Source organism: Manacus candei, unplaced genomic scaffold (assembly GCF_025592945.1).
Source record: "Manacus candei isolate 608988 ecotype Guabito, Panama unplaced genomic scaffold, ASM2559294v1 h1tg000011l, whole genome shotgun sequence".
Classification (NCBI taxonomy): Eukaryota; Metazoa; Chordata; class Aves; order Passeriformes; family Pipridae; genus Manacus; species Manacus candei.
The window spans coordinates 9069399-9092732 of NW_026138059.1; the positions used below are offsets into that span (position 1 = coordinate 9069399).

At 36.9% G+C, this 23334-nt stretch overlaps 1 protein-coding gene across 2 annotated transcripts in view; it reads right to left on the reverse strand.

Annotated features, from left to right (window-relative positions):
• SNTG2 (syntrophin gamma 2) overlaps positions 1–22308 on the reverse strand; it is a 146528-nt gene extending 124220 nt beyond the window's left edge. The window contains exons 1-2 of one of the 2 annotated variants that reach the window (XM_051778116.1): positions 22249–22308; positions 8494–8631 (exon numbers count right to left, since the gene is read on the reverse strand). In XM_051778116.1, coding sequence (XP_051634076.1) covers positions 8494–8531 — 38 coding nt within the window. In that variant the 5' untranslated portion in view covers positions 8532–8631; positions 22249–22308. The remainder of the gene's footprint in view (positions 1–8493; positions 8632–22248) is intronic. The other variant, XM_051778117.1, reaches the window with a different exon arrangement.
• Between the last annotated feature and the right edge of the window lie 1026 nt (positions 22309–23334).

Consider the following 23334-nt stretch of genomic DNA (forward strand, 5'->3'; position numbering starts at 1 on the left):
GTGCTAGCAAAGACCTGGGACATCTGCAGATTAAATATAATAACGTTTATATCAGTTTATATTGTTATCCTATAACTGTTATCTTACTTTAACTGTTTCTATTACTGTAGATAAAAATTGGGAGGTTTTGTTTGTTTGCGTGGGTTTTTTTAGGTTTTCTGTTTGGTTTTTGGGAGTTTTTTGAGGGGAAAGTGGATTTTTGGTGGATTTTTGTGAAGTTTTTAGAATAAAATGAAGTCACTCAATTTATTTTCAAAGCCAAGACCCAGATTGTTCTCACAGATGCACAAAGAAAAAGTATTAGAGGCAACAGTCACAACTTGCAGCAAGGGAAATTCCAACTGAGCATAACAATAGGAAAGAACTTCACAGTGAAAGTGGTTAAGCATTAAGAGGCTGCCCAGAGAGCTGGTAGCATCTCCATCCTTGGAGATATTCTAAACATGAATGGACAAAGCCCTCAGCAACTTGAAAGTGATCATCACTTTCAGCAGTGAGTTGAATTAGATGACCTTGAGATGTCCCTTTCAACATGAATAACTACATGATCTACTCTAGTAAAGATGACTGAAAAATCCCACAGTGTTTTATTCTTCAGAATGTGGGGAATCATGTTAAATGTGTCCAATGCAACCACAGTCAGTCTCAATATGATTTCAGAATAATCGTTAGGAACTCCTCCACTGAGTTGTAAAATGCTTAATTTGGGACAGGAGCTTTTTTTTGGCAAGTGGTATGAGAAGACCCTAGACTCTTCTAAAATACAAATTAAGTCAATGCAGATCATCTAAAAACATGGATTTCCAGAGTTACTAATAACAAGTATAGGATCCAGTGTCTCCATATGATTATACCTCTCTTCCCATTAAAAATTAGCTGATTTCTTTCAGTTCAAAAGGCATCCTATAACAAGCTAAATCCTGCTGGAACACAGCTGTTCTTTCAGTAATTTCATCTGCATTCGACTTGGTGCAACATTTCACATCTTGGTGTTGTGAAGACAAAGATGTACAATAGAGATTGAACCCATCAATATCCCAAATACCAAAACTGGAAAGGTTCACTCACGCCTCCATTGCAGTCAGACAGTTTGCCCCTAACTGTTGAAAATTTGAAACTGCTACAAGACCTCTCACAACGTATACAGTTGTAATTTACCAGTCCTGACAGCTGGTCATGGCTTCAGGTGAAATAGATTTATTGAATTTTCAGTTAAAGGACACATATATTTGTGCATATGCATGGTTTATCAAAGTTGTGCTGCCTTTCTTTTATCTTGTTGGTATGAGTGCTTACCCTCAGCTGGACTCTTTCCACGTTTCAGGGAGAGATTGTTTTTCAGGGATATCCATAGCGGCCTTTGTATTCTTCTATTCTGTTACATTTTTTAGCCTTTTACTTAAATTACGCACTCCTTTTATCTTTAATAATGAAGTTTTTTGTCAAGGTTATAAATATTTATTTTGTGATGTAAACTTCTAACTGTTCACAGAGTGACAGCATAAGAAAGATCCTAAGGAACTACTTGATAGGTATCTTCTAAATATCTAGGTCAGCTTTCCAGAGCATGGAAAACAAATAACAAATGGTTAAATAATGTATTTTCTCCATACAAGAGATCTTACTTAATTATCCACTTGATGCTTCCAAAAAGATAAAAAATGTTACTTATTAGCTTTTTAAAAACCCCAACTTCGGACTGAAATACCATACCAGTAATGGTAGAAGAGGCATTGGGAAAAACAGTGTTTATTACTAATGTTAGTAGTTATCAAGACTGAAATTTCCTTGTGTTAAAAAAAATTAACTTTTAGATTTTAATAAAGATCTGTTCCCTAGAGGTTTGCTAAAATAACATTCTTCTGTGTCTTTATTAGCATATGAGCTATAAAGAAAAAGCTATAGCAATCTCATCAGGGATTTCAACAGTATTTTCAGACACCTTTTCTATTTTTTTGAACCAATAAAACAACTAATCTTGTTATTTTTCTTCCCTATTCACCTACTTTGCTTCATTCTGCTAAAGTCAAGCAAAGACATAGCTTGTGACACTGGACAATTGAGTACTCAGCATGCAAAAGTTTTTGTTATACTAATTCTATTAGACTCACATAAGTCCTCTTCCAATCAAGATGCCAGCAGCCTGCACTAGAAACCTCTTTGCCTGACCCCTAACCAAGTCAGAGATAATTCAGGTCTGTGAGAAGGACTGACTTTGATAAAAAGCCAAATGCATTTCTCTTCTCTTACAGAAATAAAATACAAAATAAAAGAAAAAATACTTATGAAAAGAGGAGAGGCATAAACTGTGGGCTGACAACAGGAGAAGGATGAAGCAATATACATGGATGAAAAACAAAGAATATTAAGGATGAGGCACTATATACATGTGGAATGACAAAGAGTTAAAGTAAAATCACACCTTAATGAAACATAAAGTATAAAAATTAATAAATCCCTGTTTCTCCTTTACTAAAATTGATCTCTCCCCATCTGTCATGCAATTAATTTATTTCTGTAAGTACTGTTAAACTTTAAATCTGGGAGGGGAAACACCTTCTGTTAAAAATACTTAGCTGATAGTGAAAACTGTCTACTTATTTTCAATACGCCATTTCCGTCAGTATTTTTGAGCTTGGTTTCTATGGGCTTGCACCAATTCACAGAACCAAAATTGGGTCAGGTTGGAAGGGACCACAGTGGATCATCTGGTCTGACCTCCCTGCTCAAACAGTGTCATCCTAGAGCACATTGCACAGGATTGCACCAAGATGGTTCTTGAATATCTCCAGTGAGGGAGACTCCACAACCTCTCTGGGCAATCTGTTCCAGTGCTCAGTCACCCGCAAAGTGAAGAAGTTTTTCTTCATATTCAGGCAGAACTTCCTGTGCATCAGTTTCTGCCCATTGACTCTTGTTGTAGTGCTTGATATCACCAAGAAGAACTTGGCTCTGTCCTCCCTTCCGATACTTATAGACGTTGATGAGGTCCCCTCTCAGTTTTCTCTTCTTGAGGCTGAACAAGTCCAGCTCCTTCAGTCTTTCCTTGTAAGAGAGATGCTCCAGTCCCTTAATCATCTTTGTTGCCCTCCACTGGACCCACTCCAGGAGCTCCATGTCTCTCTTGTACTGAGGAGCCCAGAACTGGATCCAGCACTCCAGATGTTGCCTCACCAGGGCTGAGTAGAGGGGCAGGATCACCTCCCTTGACTTGCTGGCAATGCTCTTCCTAATGCACCCCAGGATACTTTTGGCCTTTTTGGCCACAAGGACACACTGCTAGCTCATGGACAGCTTGTTGTTCATCAGGACCCCCAGGTCTCTCTTCACAGAGATGCTTTCCAGCAAGTCTGTCCCCAGCCTGTACTGGTGCATGGGGCTGTTCCCCCCCCAGGTGTAGGAACCTGCATTTACCTTTGTTGCGTTTCAGACACCCACCCTCCCTCCCCTCCCCTCCCCTCCCCTCCCCTCCCCTCCCCTCCCCTCCCCTCCCCTCCCCTCCCCTCCCCTCCCCTCCCCTCCCCTCCCCTCCCCTCCCCTCCCCTCCCCTCCCCTCCCCTCCCCTCCGTTCAGCCTGTTTTCAATCTGCCTCACTGTCCAGTCATACAGTCCCCACTTCTTGAGTTTGCCTGCAAGGATGCTGTGAGAGACAGTGTAGAAAGCCTTGCTGAAGTTCAGGTAGACAATATCTACTGTTCTCCCCCTATCCATCCAGGTAACTGTTTCATCATAGAAGGTAACTGGGTTGGGCAAGCATGATTTACCTTTAGCGAATCCAAGCTGACTATTCCTTATCACCTGCTCATCATCCATGTGGATAGACATGGCCTCCAGAATGAGGCACTCCATTCAGGGGTTAAGCTGAAGCTGACTGGATGGTAATTCCCTGGGTCCTCCTTCTTGCCCTTTCTGAAGACTAGGGTGACATTTGCTTTCTTCCAGTCCTCAGAGATTAACGACCTTGCTATAGTGTCCGTCAGCTCTCTCATAACTGATGGATGCATCCTCTAAGGGCCCACGGACTTGAGCACATCAGGTTTGCCTAGGTGTTCCTTAACCCAATCCTCCTCGTCCAAGGGAAAGTCTTCCTTCCGGCATTCCTTTACCCTGGTCTCCTGGCTCAGAGATTCCTGAGGGCTGGTCTTACCACTGAAGACAGATGAAGAGGCAGAGTTCAGTAACTCTGCCTTCTCTGTGTCCTCTGTTACCAGGGTCCCCCCTCCATTTAGTAATGGGCCCATATTATCCTTTGTTTTCCTTTTGTTATTGATGTATTTGAAGAAGTCCTTCTTGTTGTCCTGGACATCCTTGGCCAGATTTAATTCCAGATGAGCCTTGGCCCTCATCTCATTCCTACTTACTCTGACAATGTCTCTTTATATCATTCCAAGTGGCCTGATTCTCCTTTCATCTTCCGTGTATTTCCTGCTTACACTTGAGTAATGACAGGTGGTCTTTTTCGTCCATGCAGGTCTCTTGTTCCCTTTGCCCAATTTCTTGCTCTTTGGTTCTTGAGCCTGAAGGAAGTAATCCTGGAATACAAACCAAGTCTCTTGGACCCCTCTTCCCTGCAGGGCCTGTTCCCATGGGATTCTTCTTAGAAGATCTCTCAAGATGCTAAAGTTAGCTCTCCTGAAGTCCATGGCTACAATCTTACTTGCTGCCCTGCTTCCTAATACTGAACTTCACAACCTCATGGCCAAGGCTGCCTCCAGCCTTCACATATCCAAAGACATAATACCAAGTCATGAAGGCTTGCTTAGAACATAGAATTTGCCAAGTCTGAAGATCTGAAATACATCTTGGTGTAAAAATCACATAAATATAAATTAAATAAATGTTTATAAATAGTTATATAAAAATTATTTTAAAACCCGCAACATTATATAAAAGCTACTGTAAAATATTATTTCCCCAAATGGCTCCATATTCATAAGGATTTTTTCAGATACTTAAAAGTACTTTGTCTGCTCTGAAAAATTTGAATACTAAAGAAAAGAAACAGTTGATTTTACATTATTTTTGCTATATACATTTTGAATTTCAAAGACCATGTTTCTCTCTCATTACTCTACCCCCAAGTCCAATATTGCAAGGACTAGTGAAGTGGGCTGACCTGCTATTAAATTACAGAAAGCCACATCTAAAGCTTCTCATCAAAGAGAAGTTTTCTCAATGCTTAAAAGTAGCACTTTTAAGACACTTAAATGAATGGTAGATGGTAAAATATGAAACAAGAATAGACCCAGATAATGGTAGTAGAAGTTATTTTATAGAAGGAGCCTTTTATCCTTGGGAATAATCTCTATTGCTGAAAGTCCTACCCACAACAGTAGCTCTAGTGATCTCTGAGGTCTTTGCCAGTCCTCACTGTAGCATTCAGAACTCAAACAGACTAACAGAGCTAAATATGCATAGCTGTAAATCCTGTCTTCAGTATTCCTCAGGACTAATGAACCTGTCAGTAAAAGGGAGGCTGCAAACAAATGCATCCCACAAATGCTGTCCCACAAAACTGGTTGGAGAAAAAAGTATTATCACAAATAGAGACAGAACTTTCTTTTCCAATAATTTTCCATACACATATTCCACATAAGAAGAAAAGTTACTCTAAAACCAAAAGTTTTTTCCTCCTATGCATTTGAGTTGAGTACAAAAAGAAGGCAAAAGTTATTTCTATCTTTGTGGCAAATGAACTAGTTCGATGAAGGGCATAAAATAAAGATTAACTACGAGTACCTGAGAATGAAAAGGTACAGAAGCAGGAGAATAAATCAGTAAGGTAGTGTGATCAATTATGACTGCTCTAGGACTGACTTTCAGGTTACAATTTTCTATTAATATTTTGAATCATACAGAACAGGGATGAAAACTATTTTCTTGAACTGCTTGAAATATAAAGCATTTATCTCTTTGAAATTTATGTCATGTAACTGTAAATGTAAAACTTACCAAAATCAGTGCTAGAGAACTACCAGTTATTTCAGCCTGATTTCAAATTCTGCTTTTGAGGTCCTGTATACTAGAAAATTATATACTGTAAAAAAAGACAGTGTTTATCTTCATGTTACACTCAATGGTCCTTTATATTAAATGCTAGTTGTCCAAAAGTTTCTATTTGGTTCAGAGTATAACACAGAAAAAGCAAATATTGCCACGAAGCCACAGTTGAATTCCTCGTTCGCATTAGAGTTTGACAACAGGATCATATGAGGACTGAAGATAACACTTTCAGAAAGGGACCTCGGGGAGGTCTTGTAAGGGACACAGAAAACAAAAGATTGGATCCTTAAAATTTAGTTTTCAGAGTCTTCAGTGAGAAAACTTAGGAAAAATAAGGAAATAGCGTTAACAATGTTTTCCAGGAAAGGTCAGCTTGGCAGGACTGCCCACACTTATCTATCAATAGTATGAGGTGGGAGAAATTCCTTCTGAATGGGTGTCATACCTAGAGTCACATAATATTTTGCAACTCCAAACTAAATTAACACTGATTTGTATTTTAAATTTCCTTACTTTTACATATTAACTCCATGTCTGCGACCTGGAAAAACTGTCTCTGCCATAGTGCTGGGAATCACTTCTTTCCAGACTCTACCACTGAGTGATCATTACTGGTGATGAAATACAACCAAGGAACCTGGGGTCATTTTGTATGCAGTGGCTGCATATCCCACATACGCCTTCTCTGCAGAATCTATTACTTTCCAGAATTTCTTTCAAAATTCAACTCCTCACAACTATGAGAGCTTGTCTCCTGCTCCGTCTTCTACCAGGAAATACTATTTAGGGTACCCATAAAATATAGGAATAAAATCCATCCAAATCAACCCAAACCTTGATATTAAAAAGAAAGAGGCAGACTTGAGTTGTTTGGGGCGGGTTTTTGTACTGCTTTAGTTTGGTGTTTGGGGGTGCCTAGGGATTTTTATTTTTTTTTTTTGCTTTATTTTGGATGTTGATTAATACATACACATTATTGATACAATATTTTGGCAGACACAACCAACTAGTGTTGATTCAATCAAAAAGTAACCTAGGACTACATAGGATAGAATTTCAATTCTTTTTCTATGAAAGTTCATACACAAGGTATTTAAACACCACTGAGTCCATAGCAATTATGTACAATCATATGCACAGACACCATATAGTGCAGTAACATGATATTTACTATGACTCTTGCGATTAGTTTGCATACAACTTATCTGCATTACCAGCAATATCTGGTAAAAAAAAAATAAAATGAAAAAGCTGTGCTTTTTCATGTTCCTCAGTGAAGTAGAAAGCATATGCAAAGCTGATGGAGGAGGCTTATACTTATCTCAGCAAACCAACCAGAAATGGACATGCCTTTCACAGACCAACCTTTTCGAACATTCTAAAGAGCAAGTCATGTTTCACAGTGTTCCATGGAGAACTTTTGAAAACAGCACACAATGTTTCTAACTACTAAAAGCTATTTCAAATTATTGTGTGTGTTATATTAAACAATTCATATAAATATTTACTGTGGTAGGAATGAAACATGTTCATGTGTTATATAGGTAGACTCTCTCTCTAACATACATATACATTCATGGATACCCACTATATACTTTTTTGGTTTCTAATTCTTAGTAGAGTATCACAAACTCAACTGATGTCCCCAAGTGTCAGATTTTAAGTTCACATGACACAGCAAGAAGACAGAAAAACTCTCCCTTGGCCCCCTCTGAGGAGGGTGCTACTCTAGGAAATACTAGTAGAGTTTATGAAATTTATTTTACTCAGCAAAATTAAGAATGGGTATCCTAAATTCAAGAAGAATACCTTTTATATGAGGAAATAAAATACACTACTTAGGGATGCTGATAACCCAGACACTCCTGCTGTATTGCTAATGCAAAATGCCACCAGTTCATCTAGCGACATTGCCAAATGATCATACAGAAGAGTCCTCTATAGCTTAGAGGCAACACATGCTTTGAAAAAGCAGCATAACTGAATTTTGTGAGGAAAAAAAGCACCACATACATGCTGGCACTGATTAAGCCCCATCTGTGTCTGCAAGAGAGTTACAGTGAAATAAGTGACTGTTAAGTGTTCTCTTATTCAGCTCAATGCCCTTGTACAGACATCCTGTCTGATACACAAATGAAGACGACTCTGGTGTATTAGTTTACTCTTAAAATGTTTGGGAAATAGTCTTCTTTTTCTCTCTCAGTTTAATAACCTAACAATATTTGAAGGAAGAATGCTGAAATTTTGGTATTTATAGACATTTTTGCTCCTGTTAAGGTTATGAACGTTATAATAAAGAATATATAGCCCTGGCCAAAAAAAGCAGTTTTTACAGGTAAGAATAGAGGTGTGCACAAAAGACCCAACAACTGATAATTACATGTATTTCTATTACCCAATAAAATCCCTTGCACTCCAATACAATAAAGTGATCTCTGTAGAAGACATTAAAGTGCGCGGTCGAAAGCACAGAGATAGAGAAGCACTTACATTTGCACTGTGATCACTTCCACTAACACAGACGACATCTTGTTTTTGAATTGTTAATACCTCTTTTGTAAGCTTCAGTCGGATGTCATAAGCATTTTCAGATACTTCATCATACAACAATGCAATACCAGTTTTAGTCTGCAAAAAAGCAAGACATACACAAAAATTTAAGAATATGAACATTTCATAATGATGAATAACAAGCTCTACCCCATTAAAGAGATAAAAAGCATACAAATGAGCACTATTTACAGAAGTGGAAAACTAGTCTGCTTTCCAGTCTTCAAATGGCTTAGACATAAAAAAGCTTCTTTTGTACTTGAAAATAAAGGCTAAATGGTCTTTGAAGTAGACATTAATATGCAAAAAGTAAAAAAAAAATTACAAAAATTTCTCCATTGTACTGTTCCACAAAGGAGTGCTGCCATTTAATGATCTCCTATTTGGTTTTCATTGTACAAAGACTTATGAAACTATATTAGAAACGGATAGGTACGTATAAATGGCATGTGAACTCATTTTACAGTTTCAGCCAGAAGTGGCAAAGTTAAATGTTGTTCCTGACTTCAAGATGTTCCTTCCACTGTGTCAGAAAATTAACTGTACCCTTCATAAGCATTGCCATTAAGATACAGGGTTCTGTTAGAGTAGAAAACTGTTTTCACATTGTAAAACACATGATTAAGTACAGTTGTTACATTATTTTTTTTTAGATTAAGATGGACTTGCATTACTTAAGTTCATCACTAGACTAATAACTAGTAAAATCTATAGGATAGTCAAGTATTTGGTATAAATGATGTTTTCTCTAGGAATAGCACAAAAGAAATTCTATTTTAATTTCTCGTTTATTTACTTACATTTCCCACTAATATTCAGTGCAAATTTCCTGCTAATATTCAGTCAGATATTTCCTTAAACAAAAACTGTACCATTAGGACTGTTTACAGCTATTTGTTAAAATATTCAGACTAATGAAATTTCAGAATTTTCCAGTCACTGCACGGAAGAGAAAAAGCAAAACACCTGTTCTAAAATGAGTGATCATATTTAAAACTATTAATTTAAAATTTATATAACAGCATCACCACAACAATGCATTTTATGCAAGTGAAGAAAAATCAAGCATAATTTAAGTTTTAGTTGCAGCATTTGTTTTTAAAAGAAGATTTAAAATCAGGTTGTTTACTAACAGTTTGTTAAATAGTAGATTGTGTAAAGAACTGAATAATGGAAAAATAAAAGAAGAAACATGTCCTGTGCACTGAATGAAAACTTAAGGGATTTTAAAATAAAATTAAACATAAAATATTAGCTTCATATTAATATTTTTATTTCTGCAAAATTAGGGAGAAACATCTATGTCGTTTGTCAATAAAACCTTTTTGTCTTTAAAGGCAGGCTCAGCTTAAAACTAAGGCACTCAGATTTGGCATGGTTCTATGCAGCAACTGAGTGTCAAAAACTCCTTTATAGCAGAAACAGAAAATGCAGTTGAGAGAGTAATTAAATTTATCCTGAATTATATACACAGCAGTTGCTCAGGTGAATTGGTCATGTAGTTCATCTTTCTGGGCTCAAAGCAGTCATCCTCATGTAGGTCGCTTGATATCCTATGACCTCTGAACATGTAAAGCTGACATGGGCTTCTTAGCATATCCAGGTCCTTTTCTGGCTGGAGGTAAGACCAGATTTCCATGTTTATACTGTGACACAAATACTGGTCATGCCAGCAGACACCCATATGTAGGTATCTTCAGCTTGTAGTGGATCTCACCAGTTTACAGTGCAAAAATCATAGAATGGCTTGGGTTGGAAGAGATCTTAAAGACCATCAACTTCTAACCCACCTGTCATGTGCAGGGATATCTTCCACTGGATCAGGTTGCCTAAAGCCCCCTCCAACCTGGCCTTGAACATTTCCAGGAATGGGGCATCCACATCTCCTCTGGGCAACCTGTGGCAGTGCATCACCACCCTCACAGTAAAGAATTTTTTTCTAATATCTAATCTAAACCTGTTCTCTTCCAGTTTAAAGCTATTCTGCCTTGTTCTATCACTACATACCCTTATAAAAAGTTCTTCTTAGGCTTTCTTGAAAGCCTCCTTTAGGTACTGGGAGGCTGCTATAAGGTCTTCCTGGAGTCTTTTCTTTCCCAGGCTGAAAATCTCCAATTCTCTCAGCTTGTGTTTGTAAGAGAAATACAAATCTAGGACAGCTGTTTAGATTTTGTCAAACCAGTGGTGAGCAAGAGACAACTCTGAAGCATGATTCTACCCCATCTCTTTCATACATCCATCCAGAAAGGAACAAAGTGAATCGTTGCTCTCTATTCTGACTTAAAAAATAAACATAAATAAGAACTCAGATAAGTGTCTAATTGTGGGCAGACAAATCTTGTTCTTATTGTTTTCTAGGAAAGCCTAAAGGAATCAAAGTTCAGTGAGGGTATAAAGTCTTAATCATTCTCATTTGTTTGGAAGCCAACATTTCTGTATTTTCCCAAGACTTTGAAATTTTTTACATTTTTGGCATGTGTGGATGTTTTATCAATACATTTTTGTGAATGACAACATATGAAAACCACACCAATATCATCCACTTAAAAGCCATGCTGCCCAACAGTAAGTATTTTCAAAGAGTAGAGCTACAGCATTGAAAAACCACTGTCCCTGAATTTTGCTGCTGTTCAGAGATTCTACATCACTATCCCACCGGGACTGGCAACCGCAGTTACTTTTGCTGATGTACCAGAGCATGCTTTATAGAAACACTGAAAGAACAGAGCTCTGGAGAGCTCTTTAACCCAGAACTCTTCTCTGGCTAGTAATTGTTACATATGTTTAGAAGAAACACAATGAAAAAAACTCTGAACTTTCATTTGTAACAGATGATCAGGTAATGAATGAAATATGCAGAGTGACAGATTAAATAGTTTAGCATTTTCCATCGCACTATTTCAACTGGAAGTCTCACTGAAGCTCATCTATTCCTATTAAAATCCAATACCTATCTAATACTCCATCTAACTCGTGATGTGATCCAAAATGATGTGCAGCAATACCTTATTTGCTTTCAGAATCAATAAGATTAATCTAGATTTCTCTCAGCCTTTCAAGTTGGCTTTTTTTAGACCATTTTAAATGGCTTTGAATCAAAGTTCAGCACATTCCCTTGTTCTCTCCTGGTGTTAAAGATATGGCATTTTTGCCCTAGTGGCAAAATTCCAGTCCAGACAAAGTGCTTCTTCAAACAAGAATCTTTTAATGAGAACTTAGCCTTTGCAAGTATATGTATATCCGGCATTTTAACTAAGCAACGTTCATCTTGATTTCTTATTTAAAAACTGTCTATTCAGTAGCCGTTCTAGTAACTGGTATCAGAAACTGAGGACTGAAAAGTCAAAATAACTCCCCAAAATTATGTAGTATTGTTAGAGATCATATACCAAATGTGTTTTGTAATAAAAAGCGTGAGGAAAGTGCAGAGGGAGTTGCATATCCATAGGATTTCAGTGCTTGCATTGAGAGGTAGGGGAAATATAAATTTTAATTCATTCGGGCACATGAGGAAATTAAATCTTGACTTTCATATCTCTGAGAGTTTTCTAGACATTGGCTTCAGGCAGAGGAGTGTGTGGGTGTGCATGTGCACATTCACTATGTGGTGGGAGGAAGAGAAAAGGACATGAGTAGCGCAAGCATCACAGTAGCTGTGACTTTTAAGAAAGCTTAGACTACTCTGTTTTTGAATGAAAGAAAACACACTGAAACGTACTTTCTCAACACAGCTCAAAACCTGTCAATACCACAGAGAAGAAAACATTCCTCTCTAGGGGGAGCTAGAATGGCAGATGAATCCTTTTATCAGTTTTACTGTTGACTACTTAAGCAGGTCCCTAGCCAGTGTACTTGCTTTAAAGCACTCCCTGTTCAGCATAATGTTTTGAGACCCTACTCAGTGTACCATAACTCTTCCAATGTGCTGTATCTGCAGCCTAAAGCTCACAGCTGCAAATTCTGCTTCCAAACAAGCATCTCCAAGCCAAACTTCAGTCTTACTAGCACAAAATACTTGTCTTCAGTACTGTAAGCTTTATTTTGAAAGAGCTTGCAACAAAATAAGGTAGAGTTTAAAAGTGGTGTTGAGGTGTACTGAGTTTCCTATAGAAACTGTTCACTTGCTTATGTCCATTTTTTTCTCTAACGCATTATAGCAATACTTGTCACACTTTTCATGATAGTAACTGTTTGAAGAGAGACAAAAAAGATTCTTACTTATATCATTGGGGAATTCAGATGAGATTCATAATAAACCCCTATTTATTCAAAAGAAAATAAAAAAGATATTGTATGCATTCAGAGCAGATGTCAGAGTACAAGCAGTGCAGTGGTATTATTTTGATTTAAACTGTGAACTGTGAACTCAGTAACTCCAAATGTCTCTCTCATGCCCTCTGCCCGAGTATATTTTAGCAATTGTGATCATTAGCTTTGTGAACTAAACGAAGCATTAGTCTTAGACCCTCATAAAAATGGATCATCTGGAATTTCCCCTGCTTTACCTAAAAAAATCCTCTGCATGGAGTTACACTGGATCTCCAGAAAAAAATCACCATTTGCTGATCTTCATCCTTAATAAATACATGCTTCAAAGGTACTGCAGTTCAATTTTTATCTGCTAAATTTAATTTATAAATTACCTTAACTTGTAAATAATGTATGGCCAGTCTTCGCGAGCGAAGATTTGGGAAAGGTCTTTACCCTTCAAGCCTGCGCAGTGGATTTTTTAGGTGAGACACAGTGTGCGCTGAACTGAGCCCACCCTTTTAATCCCAAGGTTCATCCGCCAGGGTCGAGCGAGCTCGGACAGTGGCAGTGAGGTCCTCAGGACGTAGGTTTGTTTGGAGTGACCTTCTCTTAGATGGATGGCCTTACAGGGCTGACGAGCTCCACCTGCCCGGGGGAGTTTCCCTGACCAGGAATCGAACCTGGGCTGCAGCAGTGAGAGTGCTGCATCCTAACCACTAGACCATCAGGGGGCCCCCCAACTTGTAAATAAAATTCTTTAAGAACTACATTTGAATGTTTTTTTTTCCCCCACTGAACCACCACATTATGTTTCCAGACTAGTATTTTACCAGCAACATTTACATCTCATAGGTCTAGTGATAAAATTCTCTGATCCAATTTCATTTTTTAAAATTAAACTACCTCTGTTGAAATTCTGTATCTGTAGTACACTGATGGTTTAAACACTTGCTGAAGACACATGAGAACTGGAGTCACTGATTTTGATTCTACATCACTTAAGATTAAGAAGAGAACTTCCGGCAGTCCCGGCAGTCAGTGCTGTGAGCACCAAGTTACAGCAAGCTCGAATGTACTCTCTCTCTTGCAACTGGTTTGATGTTTTCTATATCATGATCGAAAGACAAAGATACTTTCTCAGAGAAAGACAGAATTCAAATTCAAAATATCCTTGACTAACATAAAAAAAGAAAATTAAAAATGGGATGAAGTGTAACAGGAAAAAAAAAAGTGTAAGGTGTTACATGGTAGGAAGAACATCACTTGCATGGAAGAAGAAAAGCTTTTCTTCACCATTTCCTGAGGAATGGAAACATGTAGGTAGCAGTGAGGATTGGCAGAAAAAGATGGGCATCAGTATCTTCTTGTTACAATAAAGGCAAACAGATATTCTGTCTGCCTTCCTTCACATTCTTTCCCACTGATTTGTGTTTTCTCACTGTTACAAGACAGTGTCCAAAGGTAAACACAGTTCTTCAGCTGGGTGGTACAGAAGGTTCCTTAAACACCGATGAATGTGAGGGAGGAATAATTTCATGCCCATGAAGTAATCCATCACCAGTGTTGCATTTAATACATCCCAGTATATTGTTTGCTTTCATACAGTGTTATGTCAGTGTTGTTACATGGTTACACTATATAGAAGAGGTAATGAACTGAAAAAGGTCATGGGAAATGCAAAAAAAAATTATAACTCATTAGAGATCTGGAAAATAGGACCTATAAGTAATTCGACACAAATTTGGGTTGTTTAGTTTAAAGACAGAATATAAGAGAACATAACAAGAATTTTAAGTACTTGAAAATCTATTGCCAAGATAAATAGAACAATCAGGTAAGAAAACAATTCAGAAATCTCCTTTGAACATATTTTGGTTACAAAGAAACTGAAGTCCTTGAACAGATTGCTGGGATAAATTATGGACATCCATCACTAAGGGATTTAGAGAGAAAAATGAACAAACATCTGTCCAAATGGTACAGGTACTAATCCTCTAACAGAGCAAAATCCCAGAAAAGACAATTTCTTTCAGATCTATTTGTCTCTGATGTTAACACTCAAAATTATGTAACTTCTTGAATATGACTGAACCTCTTGTAAGGCCTTAAAGAGCACAGTTCCCTGTTTCAAACACTGTCAAGGCCACAAAAGCTGCACCATAACAGATGATGAAATTTGAGAATGCTCCAGTGGTCCAGCCCTTATGCTGTAGCTCATAATATTTTAAAGTAGCTTGACAGGAAATATTTCAAATTAAGATAACACCAAGTTAAGTCTGAATTTCATTCCAATTGGAAAGAAACTGACAATGCTACTTTTAACACTGTTTATTTTCAATATCACAAAATCAACAAAAAACACATTTATTCTAGAATAATACAGAATCAAACTGGCTTGATAGCTACCTAACTTTTATGATGTACTTGAACATATGAATCTTCTTTCAGCTCCTATTCAAAACAAGCAAACCCATAAGTGAAATGTCTGAAAATTAAGGAAAAAAACAAACTGCTTTGCAGCCTCAATGAGTAAGTATATGATAAAAATCAGCATCAGAAATAAAGATGGTCAAAACCAGATATGTAAGATATACTTGAGTGCATTTTTCCCAAAAACATAGATTATATCTGAAATATGCACTTTCAATATTACTATTTTCATAAAGATTGTTCTTACTTTTTTTACATCTGCATTTATTGAGGACAATATTATGGATTGACATTTCACTACATAACAGTCATAAAAGCTATATTAACATTACAAGTTTTTAGAAGATTTTAACTGCAGCGTGACTATATCACTTTCTAGCAATTCAGAACAGAGTTCTTCCTAACTTTTCAGGCAGCTGTGGTGGTTTGAGACATACACAGGGTAACAGAAGTTTGAAAAGATGCTCTCAATATACAAAATTTAAAAGTTTATTTTGTTGCTTACATCACAGACAGTCCACTAGTCAAAAATAGCCTTAGGGATAGATCCGTTAACGACATTAGCCCTGCAAGGAAAGTGATTAACAGCTGGCTCTCAAGCTGTGTGATCTTAATCAGTAAGCAGTAATGTCTTGTTTAATTACTGCAAGCTCAGTACGTCATGAGCCAATTAGATATGATTGATTATTGTCATCCTCATGCATCTCTCTCAACATCAGACACAAATATTTGAATTCGGTAATGTGTGTTTGAAAAATGAATTTTCAGAATGTCACGTTGAATAAAAATTGCCTTCTTAAAAATTCTAAAAAATGCTAACAGAGCTGCGTATTTGAATACAGATTCTACCCCAGAACACGGCCAAGACACAAACTGTTAGAAAAATCACCTAGCTTTATTCTGATTTAGATCATATCTTGAAGTAAATTGCCTAAGAATATAAAGCCTAAGAATATAAAGATACTCCTATGCTTACAGGAGTTTATACCAGTTAAACAAGAAAGCATAAATTTCACACTTCAAATTAAACCACTTAGCAACAGTCAAAAAAACCTCAAGAACATTCCCTTTGGAGTTCATTTAAGAAAAAGATTATCAGAAAATTATTGTGATCATTTCTATTACTGATACCATGCAACTTACCCTGGTAGAGCTTCAGCTGATTAGTAAGTATTCCTGTCTTTATATCAAAAGGCAAATAAAGAACGAAGAGTATAACAAAAAAACGCACCCAATTTTTTAACCTAGAAAAACCAAGTATGGCCAACATAAAGGCATCATGTTTTTTTTATAATGGAATAGCACATTTTGATTCATCCGGTTCTTGCCATCCTTCCCCTTTACACTTGTGTACAAGTCCACTAAATTCACTCCTTTTCAACCTTTAGCATAAGATTTCTTTTTTCTATTAAAGTGTTGTGTTGTCTGCCAAAACCAACTAAGCAAAGCCATATCTAACTACTTGATTTCTGAATAAAGTGGTTGTAAATCTAGGTTCTTTCTAAATTTGAAGTAGCAAAAAGTAAATTCTAGGGTTTCATCACCCTAATGTGAATTCTGCAATTGTAAAGAAATCCACATCACCATTACAGCAAAAACTTCTCATACTATATTGGTTTTTAGGGCTAGTGGACATAGAAAGATTGAGGCAAAGATTAATCACAGGAATGCAATATGATTTAAAATAGTGTTCCCAAGCATCAGTCTAGGCAAAAAAAAAAACCCAAACAACCAACCAAACAGAAAAGAAAAATCAAAGACACAAAAAACCCCCACAAAAACATAGAAAACACAATTTTACTGCTTTTACAGGCCAGTTGCTCAGATAAACCCATAGGTAGGAAGCGAAAATCCTTTTAGCCATGCACTTGGCTTCCAGTTTGGAAAGAAACAAGATACACCAATTTCATGCCTTATCCAAAGACTTAATGGCGTGTTTAAGTTTAGCCTCTGTTAAAGAACCATCTTATAGACTTGTCTGCAATTCTCAAAGGTAACTGTGATGATCAGTAACTTTTTAATACCTTATTTAACAAACAGAGCTTTCCTGAAGTATATCAAACTGAATGAAAGGTTGAGTATGGGGGATAAATTATCAAGAGGATGACAACTATTTAAATTAATGAAATTAATAAAGAAAAACAGAATTTAGAGGCATTACTGAGGAGAAAAGCATAAGATATATGACAAAGTGAAAAATTAAACTGGATTATATTTATAAGCCTCTACAAAAAGTAGTGAAATCAGCAGAGAACGGCCAGATAAGACAGAGGTTGGGCAGGATGATGGTACATTTCTATGAAGTTACACTTTAAATGGCAATCTCATACTCAAAAGTAAAAATCAGAGCAGCAGCTAGCCAGTCATTATTAAAATGTGGAAAAGAATCTCCTTTATAAACTGATGAAAAAGGATGAAACAGTCTGTTTACACCTAAATTTCAAACCCAAAGTGTCCTGTAACAAGAAGACATTACTGACAAGCACCTACAGTTATATTCTGTTCTTAAGGGAAGTTCCTTAGGAATAATATCAACAAAACAAAACCCAAAAGGTATACCTGCATAAATAATTTGCATGTAGTTGATCAATATGGTATAAAGTCTACAAAGAATGAGGTTTTTTCAAATGCATATACAAGGTTTCAACCAGTTAGTTTCTGAGCTTGCTGAAACTTCTGTACTTACTGAATAAAATAATCCCATCAATTAGTCTCAACTGAATCTTCTGCAAAAAGAAAGACTTCAAACAAGCAACTATTATATTCAACTACTGTTAAATATAAGTTGCTTCCATAATCTTTTAGAATTAAGCCTGAACTAAAATGCAATAGTGGATCAAGTGTAAATAAATTGATGTTCACAAAATGCAGAAGACAGAAAAATACCAGGAAGTATCAGAGATGAAAACGAGTCCAACTAGGAAAAAAGTACTAAAGCTTTCTGCAGAGGACAAAACCAAACTAAACTAACAAAACCACCACCACTAACAACAAAAGAATATTAAATAACCAGTTTCAAGATCTTAAATAGTTATCATTCAGAAACTGTAAGCTTATAAAGAAAATATCATAGAAGAGACAGGAAATCTAGGAACAATTGAAGGGTTTTCACAACACCCAGTAATTGAAGAAAAAATGTAGGTAATTTAAGTATTGAAAAGTCAACGATTTGTTTGAATTCAGACTTCAGACAAAGATTTCCTGAGATGAAGAATATGTATTCTAAATCACTCTTCGAAGGCAATAAAATTGTAAACAGAGATAGTAAGTGGAGATATATGTTCATCTTTCATTTTAAAAACAATACATGGTCTGGGATGACTAAATGTTTGTCCAGAGCTCAAAGAAACTCCTATTTTTAAAGCATACACACTTTCAAAGTCTAGTCTCATTCTCATCAAGACAAACAAGAAAATTAGTGTTAAAAAAAGCCACCGAAACTATTCTGGAACTGATGCTAAGTTTGATATTGGTAGTGGCAGATTAAACTTATTTCATATCTTTTCAGCTTCAAGAATTTGCTTATTGACTACCAGTTTACACAGGCTCTGTAAACATTCGACTTAAGTCTCTGGAGGTGCATTTACACATCTGGATGTATGTACCAAAACACAAAAATTAAAGTGGAAGGAAACAATCAAAAAATCAACAACACATTCTGAGTAAAAACGATTCAAAAGTAAGCTGCTTGACAAAAGATTTGGACATTTAAAGGGTTTTGATAAAATTTTGCCAAAAAAAAAAATCTATGTTTCAGAGAGATAAATTTGCAGCAGAATTTGCTTTAATCTGTAACTATCCCTCCAGTGCGATCTGTCCCTCGGTACTGTTAGTCACGGGGCACTGGACTGGCACAGTATTTGGCTGACATCACATGGAAAATCCGCACTCCCATAGGCTGGGTGTAAAGATGATCTGTATCATCGATTGCAGACCATCACAAGGATCACTGAATGAGCTCTGACTGGATTCCTAAGTCAGGACAGGACAGTAAAGAACTGGGCAGTCACTCCGCTTGGCCTCCAAGCAAGACATGATGAGGGGAGCAGGCAACAGAGGGAGAGGTGTATGAGCTTCACTGAGCACATGCTGAAACCACAGTGAGTTAGGAAAAGAGAGCTCCTGCACGAAGTTTAGAAGGAATTAGTTCTTGCAGGAAAGAGTATTAAACAGAAGTCAGCCAGTAAAGTGGCATCAGAATTTTTAATTCAAGGGTTTTAGGAAATCTTACTGTCACAGAAAGGCATTCACCAGAACAATACAAGCAAACTCCTCTCACTGAGAAACAAAAGGAGAAAAGGATGGGACCAAGGGGATTTATTTTAAGTTCAGAACGTGGAACCAAAGAACAAAAACAGACTCAGAAACAGAAAAAAACTACAGTTAAATAGAGACGAAGCAGATGTTTCAACTGTTCCTTTCCGTACATCAGCAGCATTATGAAATCATACCACTAGTGCAGTGGAGCTACTGCCAGGTTATCCTAATGGCTTTCACAGTGGAAATGCCAAAGGAGGTAATGTCCGGGAGTGCAAAAGTATTTTGTTGATGAGACAGTGAAAATACAAAGTCCTTTGTTGTGTATATTTGAAGCATAGTTAGAAGAGGTCTGTGTTCAAAAAAGGTATATGATCTTAAACATACTATCAACAGTTTCACAGTTTTATGCAAGTTTAAAAGTCAAATTTACATGGTAAAAGACAAGATTGTGCTTTGTGAAGGAAAGCAGAAGAGTAGAGGTATGGATATGAAAAGACAGGAGAATAGTTCTTGGTATAATGTAGCTTAGTTAGAGAAGAAGAAAAGACAACATAAGAACAGAAAAACAGTAAAAGGAAATAACAGCTATAACAGGGGAAAAGAAAAAAGTGAAAGAAAATGAATATTGAGGGAAAAAAAGAAAAAAGGCAATTTCTAAAAATTGCATACTTAAGAGAATGAGTAGGTGCTCATTGACAAACACATCTATCTTTTGCAGGAATTATCAGCATAGGCTACTAATCCATAAAAGAATTTGACATATTAACCCTGCTCAAAGTAATAAAAATCTGTTGTGAAAAATGGAAACAGAATTTACAAAAGCTGTACATAGCACAAGTGCTATCCAATAATTGAAAGTACAGCTAAATAACAAGCCCATAAAACACATCTGGTGGAAAACAGTGTTCTGCCTGAGGTTTACCACTGCTTCTCCCACTGTCAGACAGATCTCTGGGAATGCAATTAATGTAAACTGCACCACTGCATGCTACTACTTCCTTCTCAACCTGTGCCAGCACACAGATGAATGAGCCAATTTAAGGATCAGCTGATCATTGCTTATTTAATCCCATTTTTCCTGTCACATCTATACTATTTAGACATGTGTGTTTTATATCACTTTTACATGCTGTCATACTTTCCATTACCCTGTTCTGCACAGTAGAAAAACAATGTGCTTTTCTATGGAAGTGTTAAGAGGAGAGACTGAGAATACTACTGTTTCAGTCTTTCTTTGACTTACTGGTTTCAGACTTAACTATTCATACAGCTGAAAACCTACTGTGCTTTTTTATTTTTTTTTTTTTGGCAATGCCTTTGAACATAATGCATCACGTGTCAGAATTTTCTGCTCTGCACATACGGATTTTTTGATTAGGAGTGCAGTACAGGGTACCTCCCCTGTTTCTGCTTAGGTTTTCTTCATTACATGAATGTCAAAGGCTTACTTTAGCCTTTGTTACCCCCCTTTGATTTCTGCGCTACAGGGATATATATTTTCTGTATCCAGATGATTCTCACTGATGTTAATAGGCCATTAAAAATCCTAGGAGTAATCTTAAATAATCTCTCTCCATTCCTTGTGCCTGAAAGTAAGCTATTATTTTCCACTTATAAAAGAGAAACAGCATTCTAGCACAAATGTTAAAAAAATCCTAGGGATTTAATTTTAGTCCCAATGAAGCTGAAGTCAATTGAAAATTCTCAGTCAAGTCAGGCTTTCATTGTAAAAATAATTAGTTTAAATTTTGTCACAAATGTTGACAGCTTTTCAAGTTGTAACATTTGTAGCATAGTTATTATCATAAATATAAAAATTCATGCACAAGGACATATTTCAGGATTCCACAAAGTTTTTTTAGATGAAATCCATCTGAACCACTTTGTCAACTGCTATCAAGACCCCCCCAAACCATGCTGGTTTTCATACCTCATTAAAAATTCCTTGAAGTTCCTGAACAAGCAAAGGGTACATTATCAAATTATAAACATATGCAACTTCATAATTTAGAAACAAAAATGACATTAAAAAAAGGTGTAAGTGGTATCATTTTAAATTCGACTATTTCCAAGGCAATCTCAGAATACCAATGGCCAAATTACATACTGAATACTTCAGATTAATACAAGGAAAAGACTTGCTGAAAAACAATGAAAAACAATGAAAAACAATCAGACAAAAGTGTAGTTTTAGTAATTGTGTTAAGAAAAAAAAGTGAAAACTGAACATAAAAATGAAAACCTAATCAGACAGTACTGGAATCTTGGAAAAAATTATAGTTGAACTACAGAAGAGATTTCTATGGAGATGTTCCAAATGGAATTATGAAACAAGGAAAAGAAAAAAAAACAAGAAAACCCCACAATTATAATGAATAATCTACTTAAAGATATGCATAAAATCCATAATAGTAGCTCTCTTCATTGCTTGTTTTTCTGATTGCGTTGGTTTGTTTGCTTTTGTTTTTTTTCAGAATGATCAATTAATAAAACAAAAGCAATGTGGATTTTTTTAAAGAAATCTGATTATTAGAAGCATGGAAGTGCTAATCACGTTCATTTTTCTGCTCTCACAAGTGGTTTTTTTGGTTTGTTTGAGACTGTAAACTTAAAAAAAAATCCTCAAACTTACAGAAAACAGTGGGACAGAAACACAGAAGGGCTAAGGACAGAAGGGGCTTCTGCAGATCATATAATTCAAACCTCTGTGCAAATCATAGAATCATCACAGAATGTTAAGAGACTGGAATTTACCTTAAAGATCATTAAGTCCCAGTCTCTCCTGCCTTGGGCAAAGATGCCTCCCACTAGATCATGTTGTTCTGCTTAGGATCATGTGCAGTCACTTTTTGAGTATTACGAATGATGGAGATCTGGGATGAACTGATCTGGGACTTGTTCCAGTGTTTGACCACCCTCACTGTGAAAAAGTTAAAAATAAAATTAATCTGTGTTCAAGATAATTTCCTGTGTTCCAATTTGTGCTCATTGCCTTTTTCAGTGGGCACTACTTAGAACAATCTGGCTCAGTCTTCATTACCACCTGCCAGTTGGGAATTTTTCCACATTCGTAAGACTGCCCTGAGCCTTCTCTTCTTTAGGGTCTACAGTCACAGCTCACTCAGCCTCTTCTCATAGGTCAGATGCTCCAGTTCCTTGAACTCTTTGGCCCTTTGCTGGACTTACTCCAGCATGTCCATATCTCTCTTGTAATGGGCAGCACAGAACTGGACACAGAACTTCAGACGCTGCCTCACTATTCACTGCTGAGTAGAAATGCAGGATCACCTCCCTCCACCTGCTGACAGTTCTGCCTAAGGCAGCTGAGAGAGTTGTCGTTCTCAGTCACAAGGCTGCATTGTTGGCTCACATTCAACTTGGTGTCCATTAGGACCCACAAGTCCTTTTCTGTGAAGTTGCTTTCCACCCAGTCAGCCTCCAGCCTCTACCGGTGACTGGAGTTATTTCTCCCTGGGTCCAGGATTTTGCATTTCCCTTTCTTGAACTTCATGTCAGTCTATTCTCCAGCCAGTGCCAGTCCCTCTGAAAGGCAGCACAACCATCAGTTTATCAGCCAGTCCTTCCAGATTTGTACCATTGGCAAACTTGCTGAGGTTCTTCTCTGTGTCATCATTCAGGGCATTAATGAAGATGGTAAACAGCACTGGATCCATTATTGATTTCCTCAGTACACCACTAGTGACCATTCTCAATTTGGACTTCATATCAGAGATCACAACTCTTTGAGTCTGGCCATTCATCCAGTTTTCAATTCCACCTCCTCATTCATCTAGTCCATACTTCATCAGTTTTTCTATGAGGATATGAAGGTAGACAGTC